We start from the raw sequence: 27,206 nt of genomic DNA on the forward strand, positions 1-27,206 counted from the left end.
GGCTGAGGATGCAGGTAGGAGAGAAGGCCAGCATGGCCACTGCACTGCCCAAGCAGCAACAGTTTGGGATACATCTTCCATCTCGGAGGTCAAGACCACTGTAGGCAGAAGCCTGGCCAAAGTCCTCTTCCTATTGTGGCCCCAACAACTAACTGGCAGCTTTCAGGAATACAGCTGGGTCCTTCTACAAGCATCCCCTTCCTTCACTGTTATTGTCATGTTGGCCCTGACGTGTGGCCCACAGTGAGGGACATTTTCACCTGGTTCTGTGGATTACTTCAGATATAGAGCTGTGGTGAGAGCACACTATACCAGATTAGTGACCCTGTGGCCTTCAGTACCAGGTGAAGGAACTCACTGAGCAGAAACTCCGGAGCCCATACCACTGCCAGGCTACCCCTTTCCTGTTGTGGCCTGGTGTCACTTCTCTGTACGTGATTTTTTTTTTTTTAAATGTGGAATGGGCTGCCAGAGCACTGAAATCAATCTATAACAAACCTTATGTGATAGTTCTTAGTTTTGATTGTTTAAATTCCATTGGGGTAGGCCACCACATTTACCTACACTTTAGAGGTGACAGTAATGTTCAGAAAAGAAGCTAAATGACTTGCCTAAATTGACACATTAGCCCAAGAGATTTATGCTAAGTAACTGACCAAGCCAAGTATTTTGGGGGGCTTTTTGTGTTCTTGCCTTTTGGAAGCATCACTTTCAGGATTCACTACTCCAGACCCTACCACAGATCTGGGAGTTCATACCAGACAAATACCTTCATTTTGTCAGGACATCAGCCGGCACCATGTATTTGGGACTACAGGGAGTCGTCCCTGAACTTAAAGTCCTTGACCAATGCCTCTTAGAATGTGTCATCTCACCAGGTCACTAGAATAATCTCCACCACTTGCTTTTCAAAAAAAAAAAAATTGTTTCTGAGGAGAACCCAGAGAGGCTCCATGGAGTCCACTAGAGGCTCCGGATTGAGCAGTCTGTCTTACCAGTAGTTTCAGCTCCACCTTGCTCCAGGCTGACACCTGTGCTGTTCCTACTTTCCCTACACAGGAATCTCCTTCTCAGACCCTGGTCTTGGCCTTCCATCCTCTCCCATGGCTGATAGTCACTCTGAGGCAGACTCCTGAGGAACAGCATCACCTCTTGTCTATTCTGAGGGCTTCCAAGAAAGCCCAGCTTGATGCCAGGATAAAAGACAGAGAATTTAAGCACAGAACCCCAGGCCTGTTGTTCTCTCTCTCCACCAACATGGCCAGGGGCTTGAGAGACCGGAGGGCTGGGGCTTCCAGCTACCAGCCAAGCCCGGGCTCAGCACACCTCCTTGGAAGCTTCCTACATTGATGGGGCTGTGTAAGCAGGTGACCCTGTCTTGGAGAGATGCTGGAGCTGAGGGAGGTCAGAAAACCCCACTGTCCAGTGCAGCATGGCTCTTCATGGCTCCCTGCTCTTGGGCCCAGCATGACTACACAGCATGTGCCCAGCCAGGACATTGTGAAGACCAGAGAGCAGCCTGGGGCATGGAGGTGCCCCAACACTCCTCTTTCACACTTGCTCTTCCTCAGAGCTGCTCCCAAATCAGAAATACCTCTGGCTCTCCTCTGGTTCATGTTTACAGGGCATAAGGCTGTCTTGGATCCCACCTGGCACCCAGCCCTGCATCAGGGGAGTCTGGGCCTACCTACAGCTCCCCCTGTACCTCAGGCTGTGGGAGAACAAAGTCCCTCCCTGTGTCCCCCAAGCCTCCTGTGCCAGAATTGGCAAGGTGGTGGGCCCAGAGCCAGCACAGGTCACTGACTGACATGGATTAAGAATCTGTCACCCAATGTCCACACTGCCTCTCCAATACCCGTGGGCTGCAATGCCCCTTACCTGGCTTGGACCGGGGAGGCAAAATGCCCTCTTCCCAGAACTTGAGAATCACAGACCTCGGGGCTGGAGCTAACAGTAATAAATAGGCAGAGCTCTTCCCCAGAAAGTGTGAGGTGCAGCAGCCACAGCCCCTTCCTGCACTGATTCCGGTGAGGGTTGCTTTAGCAGGGGCCTCAGAGACAAGAGCGGGAATGTTTGAACACTGAGAGGAAGGGAGACCTGAGCACACACTGCTTTGGAAATCACTCTGTCTTACACGAAATGGGAAAGCTTGCAAAGCCACTGCCCCTTCTCCACTCCAGAGAAAACAGTATGCCCAGGCTGTTGTCCCCACCCACCCAAGAGAAGCAAGGGTGTCCCGCATCTGAGAGGCCCCTGGCTCCGGCTGGATGGGGTCCCCTGGTGGTAATCTCACTCCAGCTCCTACAAGTTGGAAGCACAATTTTCCTCCCACATGGGGAAAAGGAAAGGGCACAAGCCCACTGAAGAGGTGTTTATTTTTTAACCGCTAACAGCTTTACCCTCCATTAAAACTCATAGGACAGACCCGAGCATCATTCAGAACCCGCTCTTGGGTGGATGGGACTCAGTCCACACATCTAACATTCAGAGAATAGCATCAGCTGCCTATTCTGACATGGATTTAACTTCCCACAGCCTTCAGGAAACCATCTGGTGGGCTCAGATTCCACAGTCACCTTGCAGGATATCAACCCCCCCACCACCATTTATACTTTGGATGTTACTTTGGAAATTCACCCCTTGGCATCAAGTGGGTGGAAAGGGAGAGGGAGGAAATGGGCACAGGGCATCTATCCGATGAGTGAATTTATATCTGGGCACTCTACTGCTCATTCATAGAAACTGAGAGTGAATGCCAAGGTCAAACCAGCTGCTGAGGCTGCCTTCTATGCCAAAACCCAATGCTCCTTCTTAGGAAATTGAAAATGAAAAACAAAATGGGTTTTTATTATTATTATTTTCTGGCAGATGCTAGTTCAGTTGTTCTCACCTAATATCCTCTCTTAGCTGCATGTGTCTTTATTTATAATTACAACCCTGGTGGACTGCAGCCCTGATCTTTGTTGAGAACGAGTTTGTTACAAAGCAGAACTGGGTTCATGTTGACAACTTGTTCTCCAAACCCAGGCTGTTCCCCACTCCCTCACTGGAAAGCCCCACCACAGAGGAGTCAAGCCAGGGCTTCAGGAGCTCCACAGGCAGAGGCTGGTGTGAGGGTGGAGCCCAAGAGGCTGCACCATCTGGTCTGTTTTAATTTAACTCTATTTAATTTGTTTTCAAAATTAAAAGTCAAATATGGTTTTTAACAGTTGTAATCCTCTTCAGCCTTGCCTTATTTTAGTCTTGTTTATTAATTTAACCATCCACCAAATCTTTGCCAGATGCCTGCTATGAATAGGCATTCTTCTAGGAGCCAGCACACGGGGCTTATCCACCAAATCCAGGGGACAGACAATGGCACTCGTGCAGCATTTCAGGTGTGAGGTGCTGTAAGAAGAGCGGAGCTGCTGGGGAGGATGCAGGGTAGCGGTGGGTGGGAGGGGCTGAAGTTCCCTAAAGCATGGGGAGAAAGGCCTCCCTGATCTGGGGACCTTGAGCAGAAGAGCAGCATGACAACATGCAGCTGAGGCAGACAATGCTGACGGGAGAGAAATGTCCCCAGCTGCAGTGCTTTTCATACCTATAACTCAGCAAAAAAAAAAAAAAAAAAAAAAAAAAAAAAAAAAAAAAAAGGTAATGTGACTGCAACTGACTGGGCCATCGACTCATGAGGGGTGGCAGGGGAGGTGTGGTTTGTAGTGGTTTGTAGATCCAGAAGAAAGGCTAGAATCAGCTGACCTTTGAAACCAGGTATGGTTTTTGGTTTCTACTCTAAGTGAAATTAGGAGCCACTGGTGGAACTGACTTTCAAGACCACTTTGCTTCCTGTGCTGAGGACAAATGAGCCAAGGTAAGGAGGCAGCCCCTGGGATAAACCAGGTACAAGATGACCGTGGACAGGATGAGGGCACAAGCTCCAGAGCAGAGAGAAGTGGCTGCAGTCCAAGAATGCTTAAGAAGGGGTTAGTTGTAGAATGAAGAGAGAGAAGCCAAAATAATCTGGGACACAGAATACAGGATTCCCATGTGTTGATACAGGATAGAGTACAGGAGAGGGCACATGAGGAAAAGTGGAGTTCTGCTTCTGACCTTGTCATACACATGCAACAGATGGTGAGCGTCTGAGGTCCATGTACCTGCTGTGAGGATGGGAACAGTCACTGGAGCATGTTGGTGTCAAGATTCCATATGTGTGAGCCCACACAGCGAGTAGACAAAATAAAGAATGGGTGGGCAGAGTCTCAGGGCATTTGGATGTTGGAGGGACTAAGATGGAGTCACATGGTACACAGCATCTGGATAAACTGGTCAACTCTGGGGAGCTAAGGTCAGCAAACACATGCTGGGGAAGCAGAGAAAAACGTTGCTGCAGAAGGACCTTATCGTGACAAGCCCAATACATACCTAATCATGTATGCACAAAGCTGTAACTCAGAAGGATGCTATGTAAGATTCCTTTAGATTCCAATTGCCTGTCACACTTCCCAGAACAGCCCTGCTTAATACAGCTTTGTAGAAATCCACTCTTATGTAATACAAGACAAAGTGACAATATGACACTGCTCTCTGGCTCTGGCTCTCCTCAAGTAGCCCTGGACTCATTTGCATCTTAGTTCAATGCTTGATATTCCAAAGCATCTCAGAAAGGACTGGCAAGAGTAGGTAAAATTGGGGGCTCTGTCTGCTCTTCAGGCATCCCTGCAACCTGCACTTTACAAAGCTTCCTTTGAGGGCCATCAAGTTGGCTCAGGGGATAAAGACACCCAACCCTGACAATCTGAGTTTGTTCCCCAGGACCCACAAGGAGGTTGCCCTCTAACCATTCATACCTCATGGCACACATACACCTAATACACACATACACACACACACACACACACAAACTAAACAAATCATTATTGTGTACTTTTATTTTAAAACTTTAAAGCAAGGGCTTTTTAAAAAATCTTCCTTTGAGTGGAGCATGCAGGAACAGCCCTATAACCTCAGTAATGGAAAAGCTAAGGAAGGAGAACTGAAAATCCAAGGCTAGTCTGGGCTACATAATATGACCCCATCTAAAAAAGAGAGAGTGGGAAAGAAAAAAAACCAAACTCAATTTCTCAGACCCAGAAGGACATGGGCTATGACCCCCCACAAGGAAGTTAGCTGGGCTCTCCCGTTAGTGGCTGTACACCAGGCTGCATTCCCTGACTCCAGTACAAACCCTATTGTCAGTCACACTCAAGGAGCTTCTCGTTTGCCCTATGCTTGCCCAACCCATCTTCACTGGACACTGTGCTCACATATGTGTGTTATTTGATTTTTCACTACTATTGAAGATAACCAATTTGGAGTAGTACATATCAGATATAATTTATGAAGAAAGGTTTGGGCTTTCTAGAATGTTCTTATCCTTATCCACCAGCATGATATTGGACTTCTGTGAATGCAATGACATTTCAAGGAAAATTGAAATCAGGAAAGGTGGTAAGAAGCCAGGGGCATGTACCATCTTCCAGCTGGGTACCATCAATCTCTGGATCCCTAAGGGCCACCCTCTCCCATGGTTTAGAGCTGGAGACATCCACAAAGAAGATTTGCTTCAAATATATTGCTTTATTACAGTTTAGGATGGCAAACCCTAACCAAGCCATTGCACTTGATCCCTTCAATGTGGACTGGAACAACATGCAGACAGCTGGCTGCCCTCCCTCCTCCCTGATGCTATGTCAGGAAGGGGAATGAGTGTTCTCAAAGAATCAGTTGAGCTGGATACAAGGCCTGTGCTAAACCTGTGGGCTTGTAGTTAACCCCAAATTCTTTTGTGTGTGTTGGGGGCAACTGCCTGGTGCCACTTAGCCAAGCCTTCTGCCATTCCATTCTCAAGAACACGGATATGAGGTGGTTTCTGCTGAAATCCCCAGCTCCTCCCCTAGTGAGGCTGTTCCTCTTTGGTGACACTCCTCCTTGCTCAGGACAACAGCAAATGTTCTCTTAACTTAGGAAGATGAGCACTGAACATATCTATTTCTCTTAAGCTCAGCTTATCAACTGATTCAATGGAGTAAGAGACAGAACGAAAAGGAAAAGATGTATGTTTCTTCTAGATCCTCCAAACTAGCTGGAGGAAAGTTGAAAAATAAAATCACGTTGTCTCAAGTAAAGCACACTTTCTCTTTGCTCTACAAACAATGACAAACCCACAAATTCAGGAGCACAAAGAGCCTCTATAGGAGAGGCCACATCCTACTTGGAATGTTCAAAAAGCCTACCTGTATCCAGAAGGTTAGACTGGTGAGGCTTTCACTTCCAGTACCCACCCAGCTTTATCACCTTCCTTGAAGGTGATACAACTGCATATTCTACCCTCAGAGACAGCTCCATGGCCTCCCCAGAAAGAGCAAGGGAGCAGAAAGGAATCCAACCACAAAACCAAGAGAGAAGCCATCTCATTGTGAGGGTATCCCAGGCAATGCTACCCCATCTTCTCTTTGGTCCCCTTGGGTTTAGGATTTTGGACTGAGTTGACTATAGCCCTTCAATCCCAGAGGTTGCTAGTTATGAAGACCCTTCTGTAAGATAGGAAGGAAGGAAGCTGCCAACCACAGAAGAAAGGCTAGGACTGCTGTTCAGTTAACATACTGGTTCCTGCCCAAGTAGGGGGTTTCAGTAGACTGGACCATGGAGCCTGCCATTGTCTCCTCAAAAATGATGACCTGTGGGAAACAAGGGCTGGGCTGAGAGGTCTTATCCTGTAGACAGGTGAGAGCTGGATTCGACAACAGGATAGAAGGAAGGGTGTGGGAATGAGGATGGAAGGGAGCAGTGAGGGTGAGTGCAGAGTCACCACCAAGGAAAGGGGAAGAACAGGCTGGCTTGAATACCCACCCTCTCCTATTCCCTGGCTAAGCATTTTGGGGGTAGAGAAGTAACTTTCTAGCAGGGAGAACAGGGATGGGAAGAGAGTTGCAAGAAAAAGGGATGGAGCCTAGAAATATCCCCACCTTGTTGAGTCCCTTGTCCAGCCAGACACCTGGGAGGTAGAGAGTTTCCTGAGGTCCTATGTTCCAGTAGCGTCCAAGGTTGTGATCATTGACGAATACAACCCCCTTCGTCCAGCCCTTGAAATAAAATAGGGAAGGTCTTGATTTACTACAAAAGCCTCAAAAGTAAAGTCATACCAGAAACAGACACAGTGAGATATAGACCATGTTCCTGAGAGACCAAAGTGAACCAACATTTGATATCCAAGTAGGTCAACCCACCCCACTGCTGTGAGCCTCCCAGGCAGAGTAGTAATCTCAGACTGTCCATGAGAACCCATGTACTGAGAAGAACCCCAGATGGTTCTACTCTGAGCCCACTCCTCTGCCACAGAGAAGTCGCAGGGTTCCTATCATATGAGGCAACATAGAAAGACAAGGCCTCTGGGTCCAGGTGTTACAGAGAACTCCATTCAAGCCACCTGGGCTCAGAGCCCCAAGAAAATGGAAGAACATAAAAGGAAAGTGGTCCTACAAACCTCTAGCTTCAGAAATGTATCAGAAGGGTAAATGCCAACTGACAAGGCACCCAGGAAGAAAGCAGGGAAGGTGGGCTCTTTGGGAATGAAATTCCACTTGTCCGTGTCGAGCCTAAGGACAGGATATAAGCAGGAAAAAGAGGGAAGGGCCATCTCACATCTGTTTTCAGACCTGCATCTAATTCCTAAGGAACATCTGTTCCCCCAACAAGGCTAGGAGCCACACACCCCCAACCAGGTCATATGTCAACAAGATAACAGGATGGGCATTTCCCAGTCTGGAAACATGGGTTCCAGTGCCGGTCCTACCCCTCACCTTAGGTAGGTTGCTTTGGCCTCTGGGTCTCCTTATAACTTTGCAGGACCCTGGCAGGGAGGCCAGGTTACTCCTGGCTCTTGGTACATGTTAGTTATGACCTCTTTACCAGACTCGCAGGGACCCACCTCTCAAAGAACCGCTTTGTCATATCCAGGCTGTAGATTCTGAACTTTTTCAGAGGATTATTGTCCAGATAGAGATTTCCAATTAAACCTGGAGAAAGTGGGCAAAGAAAGATAAGCAAGCCCCAAATCAGGAGACAGGTGGCACAACAGCAGCCAAGGCACCTGTAGATGCTCCAGAAAAAAATAAAGCAAGGATTCTCCTAAAGCATACACTGCCTAAGGTTCTTTGCACTTGGACTAAAGCCTCCCTTAGGATGTTAAAAAAAGTGGCAATAAACAAGACCACCGTTTGTCAAGGCCTAGAAATTTGTTATAAAGAGCAGTGCATCCAAGGAGTGACAAAACTGAGAAATCAATGTGTAACATCTAGCTTCTGGCCTTTCTGTGGGGCAGTGTGGCTAAGTGGTGACAGAGAGTCTAACTTTGTAGTATCATGAGGGTCTCAGACTAAGAGACCTGGTCACTCAGCAAGAAACTCTATACAACCTAAGATTAAAATTAACTTAAAGACATCTAAATCATGAACATATGGTAATATCTTGAAGGTGTCCATCAGTAAGCAACTGCATACCTGAAGGACAGCTTCTCAGCACCTTAAGGGTGGGGACAACTGGTCTTGAACAACCTAACCTCCATGGCAGGGACAAGCATGTGAGCATGTGTATTTCTGATGGGAGGTCTGTGAACCACAAATACTGAACTGGCCAAGAGGGCAGGATTCTACAGAGAGTCGGGGCACACTCAATTTAGATCCTAGGGAAATAAAGACTGGACAGTCTGATGGGTCTTTCTAACTCCAGAACAACCGAAGAGGAAAGATGGGTCCAGAAAAGGAAGACTAAGAAAGGCGATGAGGCCTGTGGAGAAATATCGGAGAACTGCTGATGGTCCTGGATGGTGGCCTAGATGCTGCTATGTTGTTATGTGGCACTCCAGGGATGGCGCTAGATGGTGCCATAGTAACTGATTTGAGGCTCTGGGCATGTGCCAGAGGCTTTTAGCTGACATCCTGACCAGGAAAGAGAGGTGAAGGTTTCTTCCACCACAAATGCAGATGGAAGAACGCGAAATGGAATATCATCAACCTCCTCACCATAGGACGATCTTATTTTAATTTAGTTCCCTTCTTATACTGCTAGGGAAACTACCCACATACAAACAGGCAGGGAAAGGAAAGGGACTAAGAGTCTATTCAGTAATAGACTCTTGGTCTATTTCAGAAATCCAGAGACATGGGCAAGTGTACTGGAGAGATACTCCTGGAGGGGCATGACAGCAAACTGTGGTGTGCTCACGTAATGTCTGCCTTCCTCCTGAGCACAGAGCATTGCCTGTGAGTTTTGCTGAGAATGATGAAGAACAGAAATTCAGAAGGCAGCTGTTTTAAATTCTTCCATGGACTCCAGGGTACTCCCATTCCTTGCTCCTTACTCACAACCCTGCAAGCAGAGAGGCCCACTCCCACCAAAATAAATTTTAGAATAAAGATTGAGAGGCCAGCTCAGGGCTTATGGAGGCTCTTCCATGGGCACATGAATTATACAGTTATGAAGCACTAAGGGAAAGTGGTCAAACCCTCCTGAGCTATTAACCAGGACTTATATGTAAGTAAGCCAAGCACTTTCTCTCTTCAATAAACCTCCATGAACCACCTCTCTTGCAATGGGTCCACGGTCCACCTCCCTGCAATAGGCTTCCCAAAACCACCTGCCTGAAAGGGGCCCCAGTGGCCTGTTGATATACTCGATGGCAAACAGATAAACAAGCCTGTTAAGTGATGATAGCTTTTCTCCTGGTCTATACCAGGACCCACCTTTGCGCTGAGTGTCAATATTATTCCCATAGTTGACTCGCCCACGATTTTCCACCAAGATCCTCAGCGTGGTGTAGCCCTGTCAAGAACACAGCGGCCAGTTATCACTGCCCGATACACCTGAGGATCTCTGTGTTCCCCAGCCATTCTCTATGCTCTGAGAATGGGAGTGAGAACCCCACTTGATCAGAAAGCTAGGCATGCCCTTCTCTTTCCAGTTCTTAATTAAGGCTTCCTGATTTTCTTAGCCATAACCCAGCTGCCTAGGATAACAAACCTGGGTCAAGGGGATAGTAATCTTCGTTGTTTTATAGTCCAAGATTCCTATGAATATTCTGTTCAAAAAGACCTGCCAAATTGAGCGATGAAAATCATGGTCAATAGGAGGAAGATAGGAGGAGTCACTGCTAAACAACAAAACAAGTACCATTGTGGGGACTTATTAAGTTTCTTGGCAGTAAGGAGGAAAAGTGAACACAACAGTTACGAGGGAAAGACCATGCAATCTCCAACTAGCTGAGATAGTCAGTTTTACACACTGGCAACAGCTGGTTGTGAAGGCAGAGAATAAGGTCTGTACTATCATGCCTTGTCACTACCAAGTCCTGGGAGTTCAGAGAATATGCTCCTACCTGTCCCCTGTCGTGCACATGGCCTCTGAGGATGCCAGATGAAAAGATGGTGGTCTCGTACAGAACGTACCCAAAGGCCTGTCCATTACCATTGTTTACTGGCAGGTTCTCCATGTTGATGGGATCCTCAGACTGGATTGGCTACATAAGAAGACACAAGAAGGCATAGGAGCCTAGCTGATGATAATTCTAAGTCTTCACCTGAGCAGCAAGGACGTCAGAGACAAGATGCAAGGTTTCTCTAGGCTCTTTTTTTTCTATTCCACCTTCTTACCAGCTTAAACTGGTGGCTCAGTAGAGTCACAGAAATAAGGTGGACAGGAAAAGGGAGATTTTACTAGGGTCCTACAATCTACTAGAATCCTTAACCCACTATCATGTCTGCATCACAAAAGAATGAACTATAGGTGCCCTCTTTCCTCTCCACAGGAGAAGGATCATCCCTTCCTCCTCTCCTCACTCTATTCATGACCCAGGCCTACCCCTGAGGCTAAAGGAAGGGGTAGGGACCAAGTTCAAGCTCTTCTATGCTTTCCCAATTCCCATTCCAGCACCACTGTATTCTCTTCACTCAGTTCTCTGGTTAGGAAGAGACCTCAATGCCACTGAGTGGCTTTGCTCATCCCAGAACCCCATTTGGCAAGTTCCTGGATCCTATCTGCTTGGTAACTATCCCTGATGCCCAGTCTGCAGCACTTACGTCTTCCAAGTGCAGGAGAGCATCCCACAGTGATACGTAGAAAGATGGCCTCATTGGCTCATAGGTCATCTTAAGAGTAAGTTCAGGTGGAGGAGGTGGAGGGATACCTGCAACAGGAACCATGGCCCTCCCTTAAAGACCCAATCATCACTTCTCCTCCAGCCTCATACCCACAGTTGAATGCACTCCTTTCATCTTGATACCAATATAAACCACAGGCCCTATTCAGTGCTGGAACTACTCTAGAACATGAGGTGTGGGCAAGGGCAGGGTTTCCTCATGTCTTCTATATGTCATAAATAGGCTTAGTATGAGCTAAATATAAGAGGCACAGCATGATGAAAATAGTCTCTCATACTTTCTTTGTCTAGAATGTTTGTTTGTTTGTTTGGTTGGTTGGTTGGTTAGTTCATTGGTTGGTTGGTTGGTTGGTTGGTTGGTTGGTTGGTTGGTTTAGGCAGTGTTCATGGTAGAGCAAAGGGCCTTATGCATGCTGGACAAGAGTTTTTCCATGGAGGTACATTCCTAGTAGTCTAGAATATTCTTGAATATGGATCAGCTGGAGTTGAGTTAGGATAGCAAGACAGCAGAAACTCCGAGGACTCATGGCAAAAGCATGGACACAGTGGATGTTTGAATCTGCTGCCTGTTTGTACCTGAGAAGGTTCCAAAGAGGTCTCGAAGCTTGGTATATTTGGCAGTATAATCTCCAGCCTCTGTCAATACAGCATCATAGTCTGCAAGACATCCATTGACCTTTCACAATCTCTCCTGTGCCCAGAACAGTGCAAAGGGATGAAGAAAAAAGAAGAAGAAAGGAAGAGGAGGAACTGGGTTGGGGGAACAGAGTCCCCAAACCAGCAATCTTGGAGAAAAACACCTTTATTGTGAACCATTCAGTCAAAATGGGAGGTACTACATGCTACAAAAGTACCCATGAGACAGCATGATCCTAGATTTTTTACTGCATGCGGATACAACAGAGCATCTGTTCTGCTCCTTATAAACTCAGTCAGAAGGAGGGCAGGCTAAGACCTTCTCAGAGGTCTAAGAAAAGGGAAGGCTAACCCCATCCTTATCGCTCTAGATTTGCCTCCCATCCCTTGGTCCTCCAAAGAGCTCTCTGACCACAGCAAGATGTTCATAGGCACCTAGTGCTCTAGAACTTTCAAGGTGACAAACGAGGCCTATACCTTCCCTGGACATTATATAGCCAAAGACATGAAAGGAGCCAGAAGCTGTCTCTAAAGGACTCCCCATCAAAAGCACTAACCATACAAACACTGGGAAGGAACAGGGAGAACCATTGCAGATACTTGCCATAGCTGGTGACATCAGCCTTGTAGTCATTAAAATGCATGGCTCCATTTATGAAGCCAAAATTTGTGCCTCCGTGGAACATGTATAAGTTGATGGAGGAGCCAGATTTGATGATAGCAGACACTGTTTGCAAAACCTCTTCAAGGAGAACAAGGAGGAGGGGTGTTTAGAATTTCAGAGTATAAGGGAAGCCCTAACTAGGCCTCTTGGTTCCCTCACCTCCCAATCCCCACCAGGTCCATTTCATCACTGGGTCATGCATCTTTCCCTGGACAATCTGTAGCCAGTAGGCTGTTTCTACACTACCAGCTGGCATGTTACCCAGCTTCTCTGTTCCAAGGAAATGCTAAAAAGATGGGATCCATTACACAATACTCCTGCCTATGTCCCTAGGTCCTCCCTTAACTAGTAAATGAGGCAATGATATGCAAAGAGAGTAACAGACAACAAAATAAAAGGTTGGTTAATATATATTTGCATGATATAAATGCAAACTCAATACTGACTTAGTAAACTGGCAAATTTTTAAAAATCATTATACTGCTTTGTTCTCATGAATCTGCAGGAAATGAGTATTTTCATTTAATAATGACCAGTAGGCTGCTTTATGAAGGACTGTGGTGAATGCATATATTAAAACTGCATTGATGTAGCAATTTGTTCTTTTTCATATGGAAATATTTGCCAAGTATACAAAACTAGATGATGAAGGATGCTCATTTAAGCAGTGTTCAGTTAGCCAAACCCAAAACTAAGCAACCACCAGTAAGGAACTGGGTCACTAAATGGTTGTTTAGTCATCAATACAGTGGGGCTCTTCAAAGTCTTTAAGACAGTGATGTCCAATTACTCCAGCAATATAATATAGGATGGTGTGTGTGTGTGTGTGTGTGTGTGTGTGTGTGTGTGTGTGTGTAGATCTGATTAATCTGTCTCTAGTTTTATCTGTCTGTACATAGATTGAGATATACCAAGGGATGCCTATACTGTAAGTACATCAAAATGCTTGATCTGGACTTTTATTCTTCTTTAAACTTATCTATATTTCTTAGGTATTTGAAATAAACATGTGTTACACAAAAAAAATCAATGATGAAAGCCCTACTGTTATTTCAAGTCAAGACTGAAATAAGGAGAGTTGAGTATGAACACAAACATCCCAGGAACCTAGGATCCTACAACCCCATACACAATGCCAGGGAATATAAAACACATTCTTACTCAGTTTCAACATACATATTAGATGTAGGCAAAATAAAGCACTCACCAGATGAATCCAAGATATTGTGGGGGCCACCCCATGAGTCAAACCACCCAGTCCAGTACTCCATCACCATCTTTGGTTGAATCCCCTGGGTACCACAAAATAAGAATTAGGCAGATTGGCTGATCAAAAGGGAATGAGGTTCCTTCTTAAAAGGAACCCCAGAACCTTTGTCCTCCCTGAACATCTACCCCTTGCCTGAGAGACTTGTAGGTACATAGCATAGATGATCAATCACCCACCACAAGTGGTCTCACCACCTGCTGGTTTAATGTGGAAAAGGCTATCAGAGTTGATGTTTAATGTGCTTTTGAGGGTGCATATGACGGGTGCTCACAAGAAGACACAAGTATATGTTCAAACTAAGACTTCATCAGAATTTTCCAACTGCCTTGGATGCCCTTTCTAATGCTGGCTGGATTGCATTCTAGCTCAAGACATTTGCCCATCTTCCACAGGGAAGAAGAATGTTCTATTCTGGATGAGTACATCAGAGAGCCACACCAAATGCAGACAGGCCAAAGTACTGCTTCCCGATATGTGGAAGTCAGCAGGCTTCAGAATAGGTCTTCTTTAAGTTCTGACTTAAACAACAGTTTATAGAACTTAACCAGAGAATCAGATCCTAACAGAGCAGCAAATCACAGTGCAAGCTCGACAGCTGCACTCTGGGTTCATTCATACCTTCCCTGGGATACTGACTGATTATTACTTCAGAATATTGAAGTGGCATTTGCTTTCTCCAAGCATACAGAGACCATTTGGGGACTATGCTCGGCTCCACCATGTTTGCAAAAGCTGACAACACCTGGGCAGGTATACTCATTTGCTAAGATTTTAGGCTCTGGGTCAGGAAGCATTCCTCATTTATTCAGTGACAGCTGATTAAGTATCCTCTCTCAAGGCTGGCTGACATTTGAAACTGCATAAAAAGCAACAGAACATGTTCTAGAGAGATGGGACGTATTTAATGGTTCATGGCATAGAAGGTACTAATTGTCCCTGGGTAGAAGCCAACATAGCTACAAGATTTTTTTAGCAAGGTGGTAGCTTTGTTTCTCTCTACAAACTATCTACATCCAAAGATATGCAATACTATGTACATATTTAAGTCACCCAAAAGGAAGAAGCAGAGTTGAAGGCCTAAATCCCAACAACCTCCAGTGACAACAGTGTATTTATTTGCTTAAGGCCTTCTGTGATGTAGGATGAAGTGAATGTCCAGCATGGACCGAGCTGTCTCACTGCAGAATATGGTGCAATCAACACCAACTGACCATCTTCTGGGTGCTTTCTCCATTTTATGTCCATTTACTTGACCACAGATAGCAGTAACAGTGACAGTAGGAGAATTAGATGAAATGATGCATATAAATCTCTGGTACCCAGGAAGTACTCACTGGGCACATGCATGAGGACTAATGAATACACCAAAGTTAGTGCTGAGGTCTATAGTGTCCATTCAATGAAGCCCTTTATATAAAACCACTTATTTAAGTAAGGTCACATGTAATGGACTATACAAGAAAGTACTTCAGCAGTGTCATTCTGCTGATAGCACAGCCAGCCCAATAGCACTGACATGCAAGTTTTAAAGGGACCAGCACAGACACACCTTCTATCACCAGTACTGTGAGGTACTTTTCAAATATTACCTTACTCAAGTCAAGGTTCACATTATACCTACTCAACTGAAAGAAAAAGAAATACAGAGGAGCCAAACAATGTGTCCAAAGTCCCACAGCAGAGTGACCAAGTGGATCCTAAGCAGCTCCCGGCATCTGCACTTCCCTTGACAGCATTCAACTGCAACGATGCTGCTTAGACACTTTGAGACAATATCCTGTGAGTCTCTTTTCCCATGTAGATTACAGACTCCACAAGGAAAGAGGCCCTACAATCAGTTTTGAAATAATACAGGCACTTCTACAGATAGAGAAAAGACCTAGGATATACTGGGAGAAGGAAGATGAGAAGAATGAGTTCCACTTGAAGCCAAACATGTACATGCATTATCCCTCCCCTCTGGGAAGTCTACCAGTGATCAGGCCTGCCCTTCTCTTAAGAGCCTTCCTGCCCTTTCTGGGCCACTATCTATCTACACTGCAGGAATAGTCACACCATACATATATACTCACCTTACAAGGTACTACCTGTCATTATGACTTCATCTGAGTGTACTGAGGATATCATCCCTACTCTGAAAGACCAATGGCTAGAACAAACAATCTACTCAATAGACCACAAGTATGCCCACACCATTGGCCCAGTATCCCCATAGACATCTATCCATTATCAATACACTTGTAGCAATTTCACTCTAGGACCAAGGTGGATATGCAATTGGTGGGGGCAAGCTAGAGGCATTCACCCCCTTCTATAAGCCAGGTTAAGATGGGCTCTCTGTTTTACACATGGGATATAGCTTGGCCCCAATCACATCTGTCTGTTTTGGAGAAACACACAAACTAGAGACACCAACTGGAATGGGACTATGTATGACCATCAACCTGAAGAAGCTGAAATACACCCAGAAACCTCTCTCTTTTCCCAACTTGGAAACAGCCAGGCATCCTGTTCTATGGATCACAGAAATGTTCACAGTGCCAAAGAGGTTAAGGTAGGGTACTTTCAATGGAATGGGACAGAGAGGTTTCTTTTCCCTCTCAATCTCTCAAAGCAAGGCTGGGGCTTGCAGAGTCCATAAAAGCCAAAAGCTTCAAAAGGTGTCCTTCTCAACAGAGCACAGCACACTTGGATATTGTCAGTCTACACAGCAAAACTTTAGAGCAGGAACTCTGGGCTGCTTCCCTCTCAGTCATGAGGCAATGTGGCATGAGCCAAGAGGATGGGAAAGCCCCCACCACAGAACTCTGGGCATGGTGCAGGCATGTGGGACCCCTGCACTCAAGCTAGAAGAGCCACAGCATCCCTTAGGCAGACCTACCTGTATAGATAAGAGAACACTGCTGAGTGCCTTCAGCTCCTGTTGGGACTGTAAGTTGATGGTGGCCAGCACTGGGAAGAAAGAAAATGAAAGCATAGTCTTAAAGTCACAAAGATTTTCTGAATTACCCAAATTTTCAACCCACCAGCATATATGTATATATAGATATGTATAGATATATACATATACATATGTGTGTGTGCATATATGCTGGTGGATTTCATATATATAATATGTATAGTGTATGTATATATTATATGTCTATATTATATATTATATATGAAAGTTAGTATAGACATTGTTTCCCACCTCCCATTAGAAGTTAGCTCCTGTGATGCTATTATTCTTGGAAACTCCACCGTTCAATACAGAGTAGAATCACAACACACAGCATCTGATTTTTACTGACTGTAATATTAGCAGGCAGAGTGAAGGCGTCTCTGAACTACTGTCATAGGAACCAGAGCCTAAGCTCTACACTGTATTCCAAGTGCAATGGTAATGCCTTTGTACACCAAGGGCAATGATCTCAATGAAGACTCATGTGTCATTTCTTGATAAGAATTCAGTCTATTCTATTCCATAATGTGTTTATTTTAACCAGTATTTTATACAGCTTTTCCATAAGTGAAATGCATGCTCAAGAAAAATGCTACTGCTGGCTGGTGGCCATGGCTGTGCCATAGTCACAGCCAGCTGTAGAACTTGACTCCAAGGACCTTTACCTGCTTACTGTCCACTTGAATGGTCAGTTGCAGATGAATGGGCTTAGGAATGACTAAGACAGGCTGCTCAACCCCAGCTACCATCCAGGATATCAGGCCATGGTAACCGGTGAAGCAAACAAAGCTAAGGCTCCAAAGGTACAGAAATATCCCTCATGGTCCACAATTTGTGAGCAGCAGAGTAGAGCTGCAAACTCAGAACCCTTCACAGCAGGACATTATCCTGTGATGTCACTGTCTTCTAGTATCCCACAGGGGAAAATCCTCCAACTAGAGCCCTCCCTGTCTAAAGTTAACCACCCCTTTCAGGAAGCCTGTTTAAAACTGTTAAATCTCCAAATCAAGCCAATGTGCAGAGCTAGCTGAACACACACAGCTAGGTCATGGCATCCTGACACTCATCAAATCCGAGAAAGGAGACACAAAGTGGCTGTAAGAAATAAGACTGCAGAAGGGATGTGAGCCCAGGCAAAGTGCTAAGGAAATCCTGGGAAAGTGAAAACCATGGAGGGCCAGCAGGGAGCCTACAAGAGTGTTTCTTTCCACCAGATCCATAAGCCCTTGCTCTACTTTGAGCCCCATGAAGGGGACCCTCTCACCCCTGTTGTCAAGCTTCCTCTACACCAGTGTCCACCCCTTCAGTGGGGCTCACATACTCTTAGAAAACAATTCCCTGGGAACATGAGGGTGAGGAGCAGAAGGGGAGACAGAAGGGGATTTCAGAGCAAGTGGCTCCTAAGCATTCCTCACACTTGTTCCTCAAATATCTGTTCAAGAAGTAAGAGGCAGCTTCTATAGCTGCTTAAAAATGGTATCTCTAGACACTGTCACTTTAGTCCTGATTTTAATAGTGCCCCTGGAACCATCTATTCCCACAGGGAAATACTCCCGTTCACTTCCTTTACTCATCTTAAGAGCCTCATCTTCCCTCAAAAAAAATGGGCAGAATAGTAACAGAAAGTCAGGGCAAGCAGGATTAATAAAAGAAATAAAATGTTTACAAACAAAGGAGACATAGGATGGTAGCTAAGGAGATCTCTAAGACATTTGCTAGGAGAGATGGAGGAGTGATAAAGCTGAGGACAAGAGTCAGGATGGTCCCCATGTGTGGTACATGCTTGTAATCCCATTATCTCCTCCCTTACAAGGCCAGGATAGAAGCATCATGAGTTTGAGGACAGCCTGAACTACAACATTAAAAAGAGAAGGCAGGGAGGGGGAGAGAAAGAGGGAGATTTGAGATGAAAAGAAAAACAAACAGGGTAGTGACTCCACTGAAGGTGAGAACTAAGCACTCTGACTCGCCACCCAACTGACATGCCGAAAAGCAGCACAGCCCACCCAGCAGACTATACAGGCAGCCAAGATGCACATCAGCACTGAAACCACACTAGCAAGAAACGGAAGGTGTGTGAGACCAAGGAAACCCCAGCCAATCATGGCAACAGGAGACAGCTTCAAAATCCTAAGTCAACAGATGTATGTGGGCTGTATAGAAACAGGACGGCGAGAGTTGAAAGAAAAGGTACAGCTCAAGGTGGCTGTTCCTGGGGAATCAGATAAGGAGGACGGTATGTTTCTTTTTACTTTTTTCTATTTTTCTTATTTGGCTTTTTGCTTGTTTTGTTTTGTTTTTGTTTTTCAAGACAGGGTTTCTCTTTGTAACTTTAAAGCCTGTCCTGGAACTCACTCTATAGACTATGCTGGCCTCAAACTCACAGAGATCTACCTGCCTCTGCCTCTGCCCTCTGCCCTCTGCCCTCTGCCCTCTGCCCTCTGCCGTCTGGCCTCTGGCCTCTGCCTCTGCCTCTGCCTCCCAAGTGCTGGGATTAAAGGCAAGTGCTACCACTGCCCCATAACAGTGTATTTCTTGAAAAGTATTCTTTTATTATTTTACTTACAGGCCATGTGAATGAATGCTTTTTAAATTAAAAATCATCATTCCAGGCAGCAGTGATAGCAGGTGCGCAAGGGTTAGAGCCTGTAGGGGAGAATGGGATGGGGATGAAGAGGGCATCTTTGAAGGCCTTCATGGGCTCTCACACCCCTTCAAATGGGCCTTGGTAGCAAACATGAGTAGATGGTACCACCTGGTGGAACTAACAGGAATCACTTCTGATCTTTGTCACAATCACTGTGAGCACTGCGCTTGCTGTAGACAAGAACCTTTTCCTTGACATCTACCCAACAGTCATTTCCAGAGGCAACCATGCCTGGAATTGTGGAAGGGATGTCAATTTAAAAGTCACCATCTACAAACAGGTCTGTCTAGAGAGGGGAATGCAAAAGAAACAAAGTAGACATGAGGAGATGCAATGGCAGAGAAGCGCAACACAGGGTCCCACAGAAAGAGTTCACACTGCAACTGACAAGAGGGCTCTTCAAGCTCTGTGAACATGAGCCATGCATGAGCGCATGTTCAAGCACCAGCCACATGAGACAGCCCCAGGCCCATAGAGCTTACTGCTGCTGTGGGATAGAAGAGTGAGTTAAGCCAGAGGTTAAAAGGCGAAATGGCAGAGCCTTGTGAAGGGGTGCATGGTCTAACAGGGTGCTCAGAGAAAACCTCTCTGTAAAGACCACTGGGAGACAAGCCATGCAGATCCCCAAAAGGTGTGCAGAGTCACCGAATCTGAGGGTGTTCTGTGTACCTGAGAGACAGAGAGGGAGCCAGGAGGGTAGAACAGAATGGGAAAGAGCACACACCTAGAGAGCAGCTCGGCTGGTCATGTGTGAGAAGACTGTGAGGCATGCTGCTGGATGTATCAGGGTCATGTGTGGGACAATGGAAACAGGCAGCGGAGAAGGGCTAGGGGAGGGGAGACATGTGAGAAGCCCACTAGGCCATTCTCAGAGTGTGCGCTTCCCTCTCTCAAGCAGTAGGGCAAGATGATCTGGGTTGTATGCCTGTCTGTTAGAGAATATGTAGTCTTGAAGATATACATAGCCCAGGCTGGCCTCAAACTCATGACCCTCCTGCCATTGCTACCCTAGTGCTGTGATTACAGGTGTGTGCCACAGGTCTGACTCCTGGGTTGCATTCTCAAAGGTGGGACAAATTGCTGTATTAAGAAAAGCTTGCTGGAGGGATTGGTGAAGTACTGTTGTGTTGCAGGTGCGAAGGGTGGCAACACCTGAGGGGGCAAAACACATCGGAGTTCCAGATATATTTTGAAGAGGAAAGCAAAGATAAAAGGATGCGCCAGTGGCTGCTGTGTCGGGCAGGAGGGGGCTGAGAATAACTGCAAGGTTTGATGCAATTGAAGAAAAATGGAGCTGCAATTTTCTGATAAAAGGAAACCTGCCAATGGGGGCAGCCACCTGTAGTATTGTGAGTGCCCTATGTGCTTAGCAAGAACAATGACCAGACACAGCTGCCCAGGCACTTGGATGTTTGGAAGATCCTTGGTAAGGCATTTACTAAATAGAAGAGAAAGGGGCCATAGGAGATACTGTGAACCCTATTACCCCTGCAGCGCAGAGTGCCAAGCCTTGTGCTATGCACCACAGGCACCAGAGAAACTCCTGCTTCTATCTCAGACCATGCCCAGGGGATTATGCAGACGAGCTGAGCAGACAGCCTCCTTCAGGTACCTCCACTGACCACTCCCTTTTGCAGGCCATCTTTGTTGTCTGAGGTCAGGAGCATCTCTATGATACCACGGTCTTCCAAGGCCTGTTTGGGGAATAAAAGGCAAGTTAAACTCTGCCCTTGTTGCTCAGAGCTCCTGCATGGTCATAGCTGAAGCTGAGGTAGTCCACTGAGCAAGAGAGAGAAATCAAATCTAGCAAAAGTGCTTCTCTGCATTTTGTCTATGCCTACAGTATTCAGCAAAGTTCCAATAAGTGTTTGGTTTCCAGGTGTGGTAAAGGACAGGGATGTTGAGCTCTGGCAGGCCTTGGCTGCTCTAAAAGGTCTTATCAGTTTGGGACACATACAAGCTTACTCAGAGGCTAGCTCAGTGGGGCTAGATACCATGCTTTCACATGGTGACATTGCATGGAGCCTGAGGAGTTCCAGTGAGAGGGTCAGGTCGCCAGTGGGCAAAACAGTATATGTTGCCCTTCATCCACATCATGAACAAGAAGCCTGTCTCTTCCCCACTCTGAGCCAGTGTGACCTTGGTCAATGGCATGCCCATGGAGTATTGTCCATGCTCAGCAGAACTGGAAGCAATCCTTGGAGGGCATAAATGAAACCAGTAATTGGGGAGCAATAGGATTGCTGCCACTCAGGATAACTGATAACATCAGAATATTAGCCATGATGCTAAGCACTTTGACTCCTTCACTCTCCATAGCCAACATCTGAACAGCATCAGAGAGGCTGAATGAAGTTAGGATCAGTTACAGCGGTCATGTGAGAGGTGGGGCTGAACTCAGAATATGTCCACCCACACAGGTTCCACTCTGGAACTTTGGACTCAAACAGTCCTACAACGATGATTTTAAAAAACAAAAGTATATTTCAACTGAATTCTTCTGGAAACAGAGGAGTAAAATCTAACCCTAATGGCAGATCCCATTGCTGTAAAGACAGAGCAGCAACTCGTAGGGATGACAGGAGCTGGAGCACTTAACCCATAAGGAATATTAGTGAAATGTCTACTAAAAGCCCTGGACCGACCTCCTTCAACTCCCCAACTAGTTACTCACTGACTCAGAACACTTCATTTTCTATACCCTTAAATTTTACAGGCATTTTTTGACTTTGACTTTTAAAGGCCAATTACAATTTCCTAAGTATTAGTCACTTGCCAAGCACAGAGCTCACGTGCTCTTACAGAAGCCCTTTGTGTGCCCATTTTGCACACAATGAAAGTCGGGCTCATAAAGTTGATGGGGTCTTGGCCAAGTTCATTCAATGCCAGTGAGATATACATCTTGCCCACAGCCCCAGAGAAGCTGTACATAGTTCAGGGGAGATCCTCCCAAGAGCCTCAAGCAGGCAGAGCTCGGGCACCAGGGAAGCACGGCTGTGCAAACAAGGTCCCCTAAGGAGCTATTGTCTACTCCTGATGCTCCACAGAGCTCCCCTCTTCAGCTGCATCACTGGTAAACAACTGCTGGAGATGTCCCAGTGCTCCAGGGAGTGCGATGGAGGACTGTAGCAAGAGAAATTCTGGAGTCTGTGCTCAGAACAGGCTTTTTCCTAGGTAACCCAAGACAAGGAAGTTAGATATGTGCTCTCTTGCTAGATGTAGATAAGCACGCACCTTGCTCCTTTCCAAATACCACCCTTCCCGGACAGCATATATCCTACTAAGAGCTCTCCTCAAGTAAGAAGGAAGGGGCACAAAGTCAGGGACTAGAAATTGGAGCACTTGAGCTTCAGTCTCCAGGCTTTAGGAACAAAAGGAATTTCTAGATGGAAAATTAAACTGGGAGTGACAGCAGTAGAGACACTGCCCAAACCATGTGAGACAAAGTCATCAACCTTTAGTCAGACAGAGACAGAGAGCCTATTTCTGATTTCCTTAGCTCATACCATGGCCAGCCTCTAGAGTGCACTGAAAGAAATGCTGCCAATGGACACCCACAACTAATCACTGAACTGAACTGGAATCCAGTTGCAGAGAAGGACCAGTTATGAGCAAAGGGGTCAAGACCAGGCTGGTGAAACCCACAGAAACAACTGACCTGAACAACCAGGAGCTCTTGGTCCCCAGACTGATAACTGGGAAGCCAGCATGGGATTGATTCAGACCCCAGGAACATGGGTGTCAGTGAGGAGACCTCAGAAATCTATGGGGCCTTCTGTTATAGATCAGTACTTATCCCTAGCATAGGTGTGGACTTTGGGAGCCCATTCCACATAGAGGGATACTCCCTGAGCCAAGACATACAGGGTGGGCCTAGGCCCTATCCCAAAGGATATGATAGACTCTAATGGCCCTCTATGGAAAGCCTCACCCTCCCTGGGGAGCAGAAAGGATATGTGATAGGTAGGGTTTTAGTTGGGGGGAGTGAGGGAGGTGGGAAGGGAGAGGGAACTGGGATTGACATGTAAAACAATCTTGTTTCTAACTCAAATTTTAAAAAGGAAAAAAAGAAAGAAAGAAATGCTGCCAATGACTCTATCAAAGCCACTTATGGACAGCTTACTGTATACCTAGAATTGTACCTTGCCACCTGATTTCACATAAGACAAAAGAGGCAGGCATTCTTTTTTGCCCCACTTTGTAGAAGATAGGAGGAAACTTAAAAAACCCAAGGCATCTGTTCAAAGCCTCAGCTACCAAGAAAGAAACCAGAGCCAATTGTCAGGCCTCTCTTTGCTGTCACCCCTGCCACCCTTCTCTGTCGTGCCATGTGAATCGGCAGTTCTCAACTGTCCCCTCACTGAGCACCATCCCAGAAATCCTTATGACGAATGTGGTATTTAGTTATCAGGGACTTTGTTTACATTTCCTTAGTAAAATCTATGTACAGCCACCTATCTGACTTCATGCTAGAATCAGGGAGACAATCCACAAAGCATGCTTCACCTCCACTTAATTAAAGCAATCCCTTTATTCTTAGCCCCTGTGATACTAGATGAGCACTAAACATATCAAACCAAGCTCAAATGATAAAGGGTAGGTAAATGATAACTCTGTAGAGATGAACCCTGGAGAATATTTCACTAATGAATAAGGTGGTGTTGGGAGGCATGGTATATTAATTTCAGAAAACTATTAGGGTAACATATCACAGTCTGTGATCTATTTCAGAGGAAAAGACGGAAAGAAATGAATTAAGCGACTCTTACCTTCTTGATGTAAGGCATGTATGCATGGTCTTTGTAATAGGAACCATATTCATTCTCCACTTGCACAGCAATGATGGGTCCCCCATGCTTATACTAGGGGAAAGAGATAAGCAATTAGAAGCTATATGTGTCATGGGAACCATAGTATCTAAACTTAAATCCATCACAAATTACCAGTAGCACATTATACCAAGAACAAGAATCTTAGTAGGCTTTGTGTGTGGTTGAGAATGACATCATCAGACATCAAAGCAAGGAGCATCAGACCATGTCTTCAGGAGGAAACATCATTCAACCACAGACTAGCCAGAGCAGTTCAGGAAACCAGTCAAAGACCTAAGCAAACAAGTGTCCTAATCACCAATCAAGAAGTCACTGCATGTGATAGTAGAAAAATCTGTCACATTTGTGCTCCCCTTGGCCCCAAGCCTCTTATGTATAGAATGGCATGGTTAAGAGAAAAGATCTCAAACTCCCATTTCCCACTCCCAGGATGGAAGTACAAAATGAAAAGCATTTGCAGTATTCTGATCTGTCTAGTAGAATGGCTTCTATCTCGGATGACTTGGTTCTCAGACAGGAAGTATCAGCCCAGTTTGGACCCAGGCTGGAAGCTGAAGAAGGCAGTGGTAGATGCTGCAGCATGTTGACAGAGAAGTTATAGAAGACTATAAACATGTGACTGACTAGAGCAATGGAATTGTTGGCCAAAGAATATGGCACACACCTAAGAAGAAACTGGAGTAAAACTTTTTGGGACATGGTGGCTTGTAAAGGAAATTAGGGTTTGGGTGGAAGATGGAAGGCATGAGTATATGTCCAGAAACTATAAGGTATTGTATATATTCATCCTGGAATGATTTTCTAAGTTCCAACCACCATGAATTAGTGAAGGTCTTCCCTGACCATCTGCAGATACAGGGAAAGATAATTTTTTTTAATGCTTAATATTGAACCAAAAGCCTTGAGACATACAAATAAGGAAACATGGGTGTAAGGAACAAAATCCAGTGGAAGAACACTTTGCTAGCCTGGGCTAGCCCCTAGGTTTGATCCTCACAATCACAAAGCAAAAAAGAAGGGAAAGGGTGGGGCTTGATTTGATGGAATGGAAAAATGGATAAGAGAGGATAATAGGAGGACTTTGATCAAAGAACATATACATATGTGTGCTATATATTTCATATATGAAACTGTAAAAGAATAAGTGGAAAATTCTTCAGAAAAATCTAAAATGTGTACACATACACACAACAGATTTACTAGACAAAATAGACAATAAATGAACTTGAAAATGATTATTTAAAGTTGTCTACCTTAAGGGAAAGAAAAGAAAAATGAAATGAAAAAAATGTTAATAGACCCTAATAAACTTAGGGAACACCATTAATCAGGCCAATATACTTATTCTTTGAAATGGAGGAGGCAGAGGAAGGGGAGAAGGAAAAGGAGAAGATGCCCTACCCCTAGATGAAGAGCTACAGGCATTAATGCTAATTGAGAGAGGGAGAGTCAGTCTTCTCTAGAGATAAGACCCTTCTACCCAATGAATCATCTATCCAATCCCAAGTAGTCACCACTAAATACATAGATACACAGGGAACACTAAATGAACTCTGAAGGTACATGTATGTATGTATGTATGTATGTATGTATGTATGTATGTATGTATTATGTATGTCTGAAGAGGTCAATAATTCAAGTGGGAGGGACATGCCAAGAGTTGGAGGGGGAGAGAGACAGGATAGAAACGGTGAAAATATAATACTCATGTATAAAATTCTCAAAGAATAAAAAGTTAAATTAAGAAGAAAATACATACAAAGTAAACTTGGAGAAATAATGGCTGACCAGGCATATTGCCATACATCTGTCAAGTCAGCACTTGGAAGGCTGAGGAGAGGGATTGTGAGTCCAAGACAAGCCTGTGTATATAGTGATTTTGAGGATAGTCTGGGCTATACAGCAAGACCTTGTCAAAACTAAAAACAAAAAAAAAAAAAAATGGAAGGGAATACCAGCAGAGGGAGAAAGAATAGTTGAAAATCCCTCAAATTTGGAGAAAGACATGGAGATACACACACACACACACACACACACACACACACACACACACACACACACACACCAAAATCTCAGAAATTCCCACTACGATATTACAGAGAGCCACATAGTGATGTTTTATGAAATCAAATGGTTTAAAATGTAAGAGAGAGAGATGTATATGGAGAAAAATGACATATCACTTTACATAAAACTGTCAGTGAAACTTCCAGCTAGACCCCAGAAAAAACTTGCAGGTCAAAAGACAGTATTATAGTATGTGCAACTCACTGAAAGAAAACAGAACAATATGTGTTGAGCTATTTCAGGGTACAGCATTGTTTGTTTGTATCACATGTTTATCTTTTCTGGAGAACACTGTTTTATATAGCTTTAGGTTACTGTCTAACATCCTCCATTTCAATTCGAAGAATTAATTGCACATTAAGTGTGATGGAATCAACTCCTTCAACTTTCCTTTGTCTTCATCACAACCCTTTCTCCTATGGCTCAGAAAAATCCCCAAACAGAAGGCAGGACGATAAATAGGGAAGGCGCAGTTGCTATCTGTTAGAGGAGGGAGAATCAGTATTCTTCAGGTGGACAGTGCCCCCCACCCCAGTTGGTTGTTCATGCACTAATGGATGTCCTGAAACCCATATATGGGCAGTACTAATTGAACTCACTGTGTTATTAAAAAAAAAAAAACCAGGAGGAGAAGGAAGAGAGGAGATGGAGAGGGGGTGACAAGATTGAAAAAGGGAAATGCCATGGGTTGTGGGGGAGGTCCAGAAGAAGTTGAAGTGGGGAATGCAAGTTTTTAAAGAGAAATTTAAACAACTATATACAAATACACAAATTGAATAACCTAGATGAAATACATAAATTCCCAGAAATATATAATTCCTACAAATATACTAAATCATGAAGAAAAAGAAAATGTAAACAAACCTGTACACTGGTAAGGAGTCTGGATCAGTAATCAAGAACCAATCAAGAAAAGACCAGGGCCATAGGCATCACTGATGAGTTTTATTTTGATTTTTTGTTTTTTTTATGGGTC

The 27,206-nt window shown here is 45.0% G+C and overlaps 1 protein-coding gene across 1 annotated transcript in view; it reads right to left on the minus strand.

Moving 5' to 3' along the window:
* Window positions 1-6,611: 6,611 nt before the first annotated feature.
* The window catches only part of LOC100751583 (beta-galactosidase-1-like protein 2), a 43,456-nt gene continuing 22,861 nt past the window's right edge, over window positions 6,612-27,206 (minus strand). The window contains exons 8-21 of the mRNA XM_035444202.1: window positions 24,101-24,193; window positions 20,944-21,025; window positions 16,625-16,695; window positions 13,681-13,765; window positions 12,414-12,551; window positions 11,750-11,830; window positions 11,094-11,200; window positions 10,394-10,534; window positions 10,039-10,110; window positions 9,762-9,840; window positions 7,949-8,036; window positions 7,505-7,616; window positions 6,987-7,103; window positions 6,612-6,698 (exon numbers count right to left, since the gene is read on the minus strand). Coding sequence (XP_035300093.1) covers window positions 6,612-6,698; window positions 6,987-7,103; window positions 7,505-7,616; window positions 7,949-8,036; window positions 9,762-9,840; window positions 10,039-10,110; window positions 10,394-10,534; window positions 11,094-11,200; window positions 11,750-11,830; window positions 12,414-12,551; window positions 13,681-13,765; window positions 16,625-16,695; window positions 20,944-21,025; window positions 24,101-24,193 — 1,353 coding nt within the window. The remainder of the gene's footprint in view (window positions 6,699-6,986; window positions 7,104-7,504; window positions 7,617-7,948; window positions 8,037-9,761; window positions 9,841-10,038; window positions 10,111-10,393; window positions 10,535-11,093; window positions 11,201-11,749; window positions 11,831-12,413; window positions 12,552-13,680; window positions 13,766-16,624; window positions 16,696-20,943; window positions 21,026-24,100; window positions 24,194-27,206) is intronic.

This window comes from Cricetulus griseus, chromosome 4, assembly GCF_003668045.3.
Source record: "Cricetulus griseus strain 17A/GY chromosome 4, alternate assembly CriGri-PICRH-1.0, whole genome shotgun sequence".
Classification (NCBI taxonomy): Eukaryota; Metazoa; Chordata; class Mammalia; order Rodentia; family Cricetidae; genus Cricetulus; species Cricetulus griseus.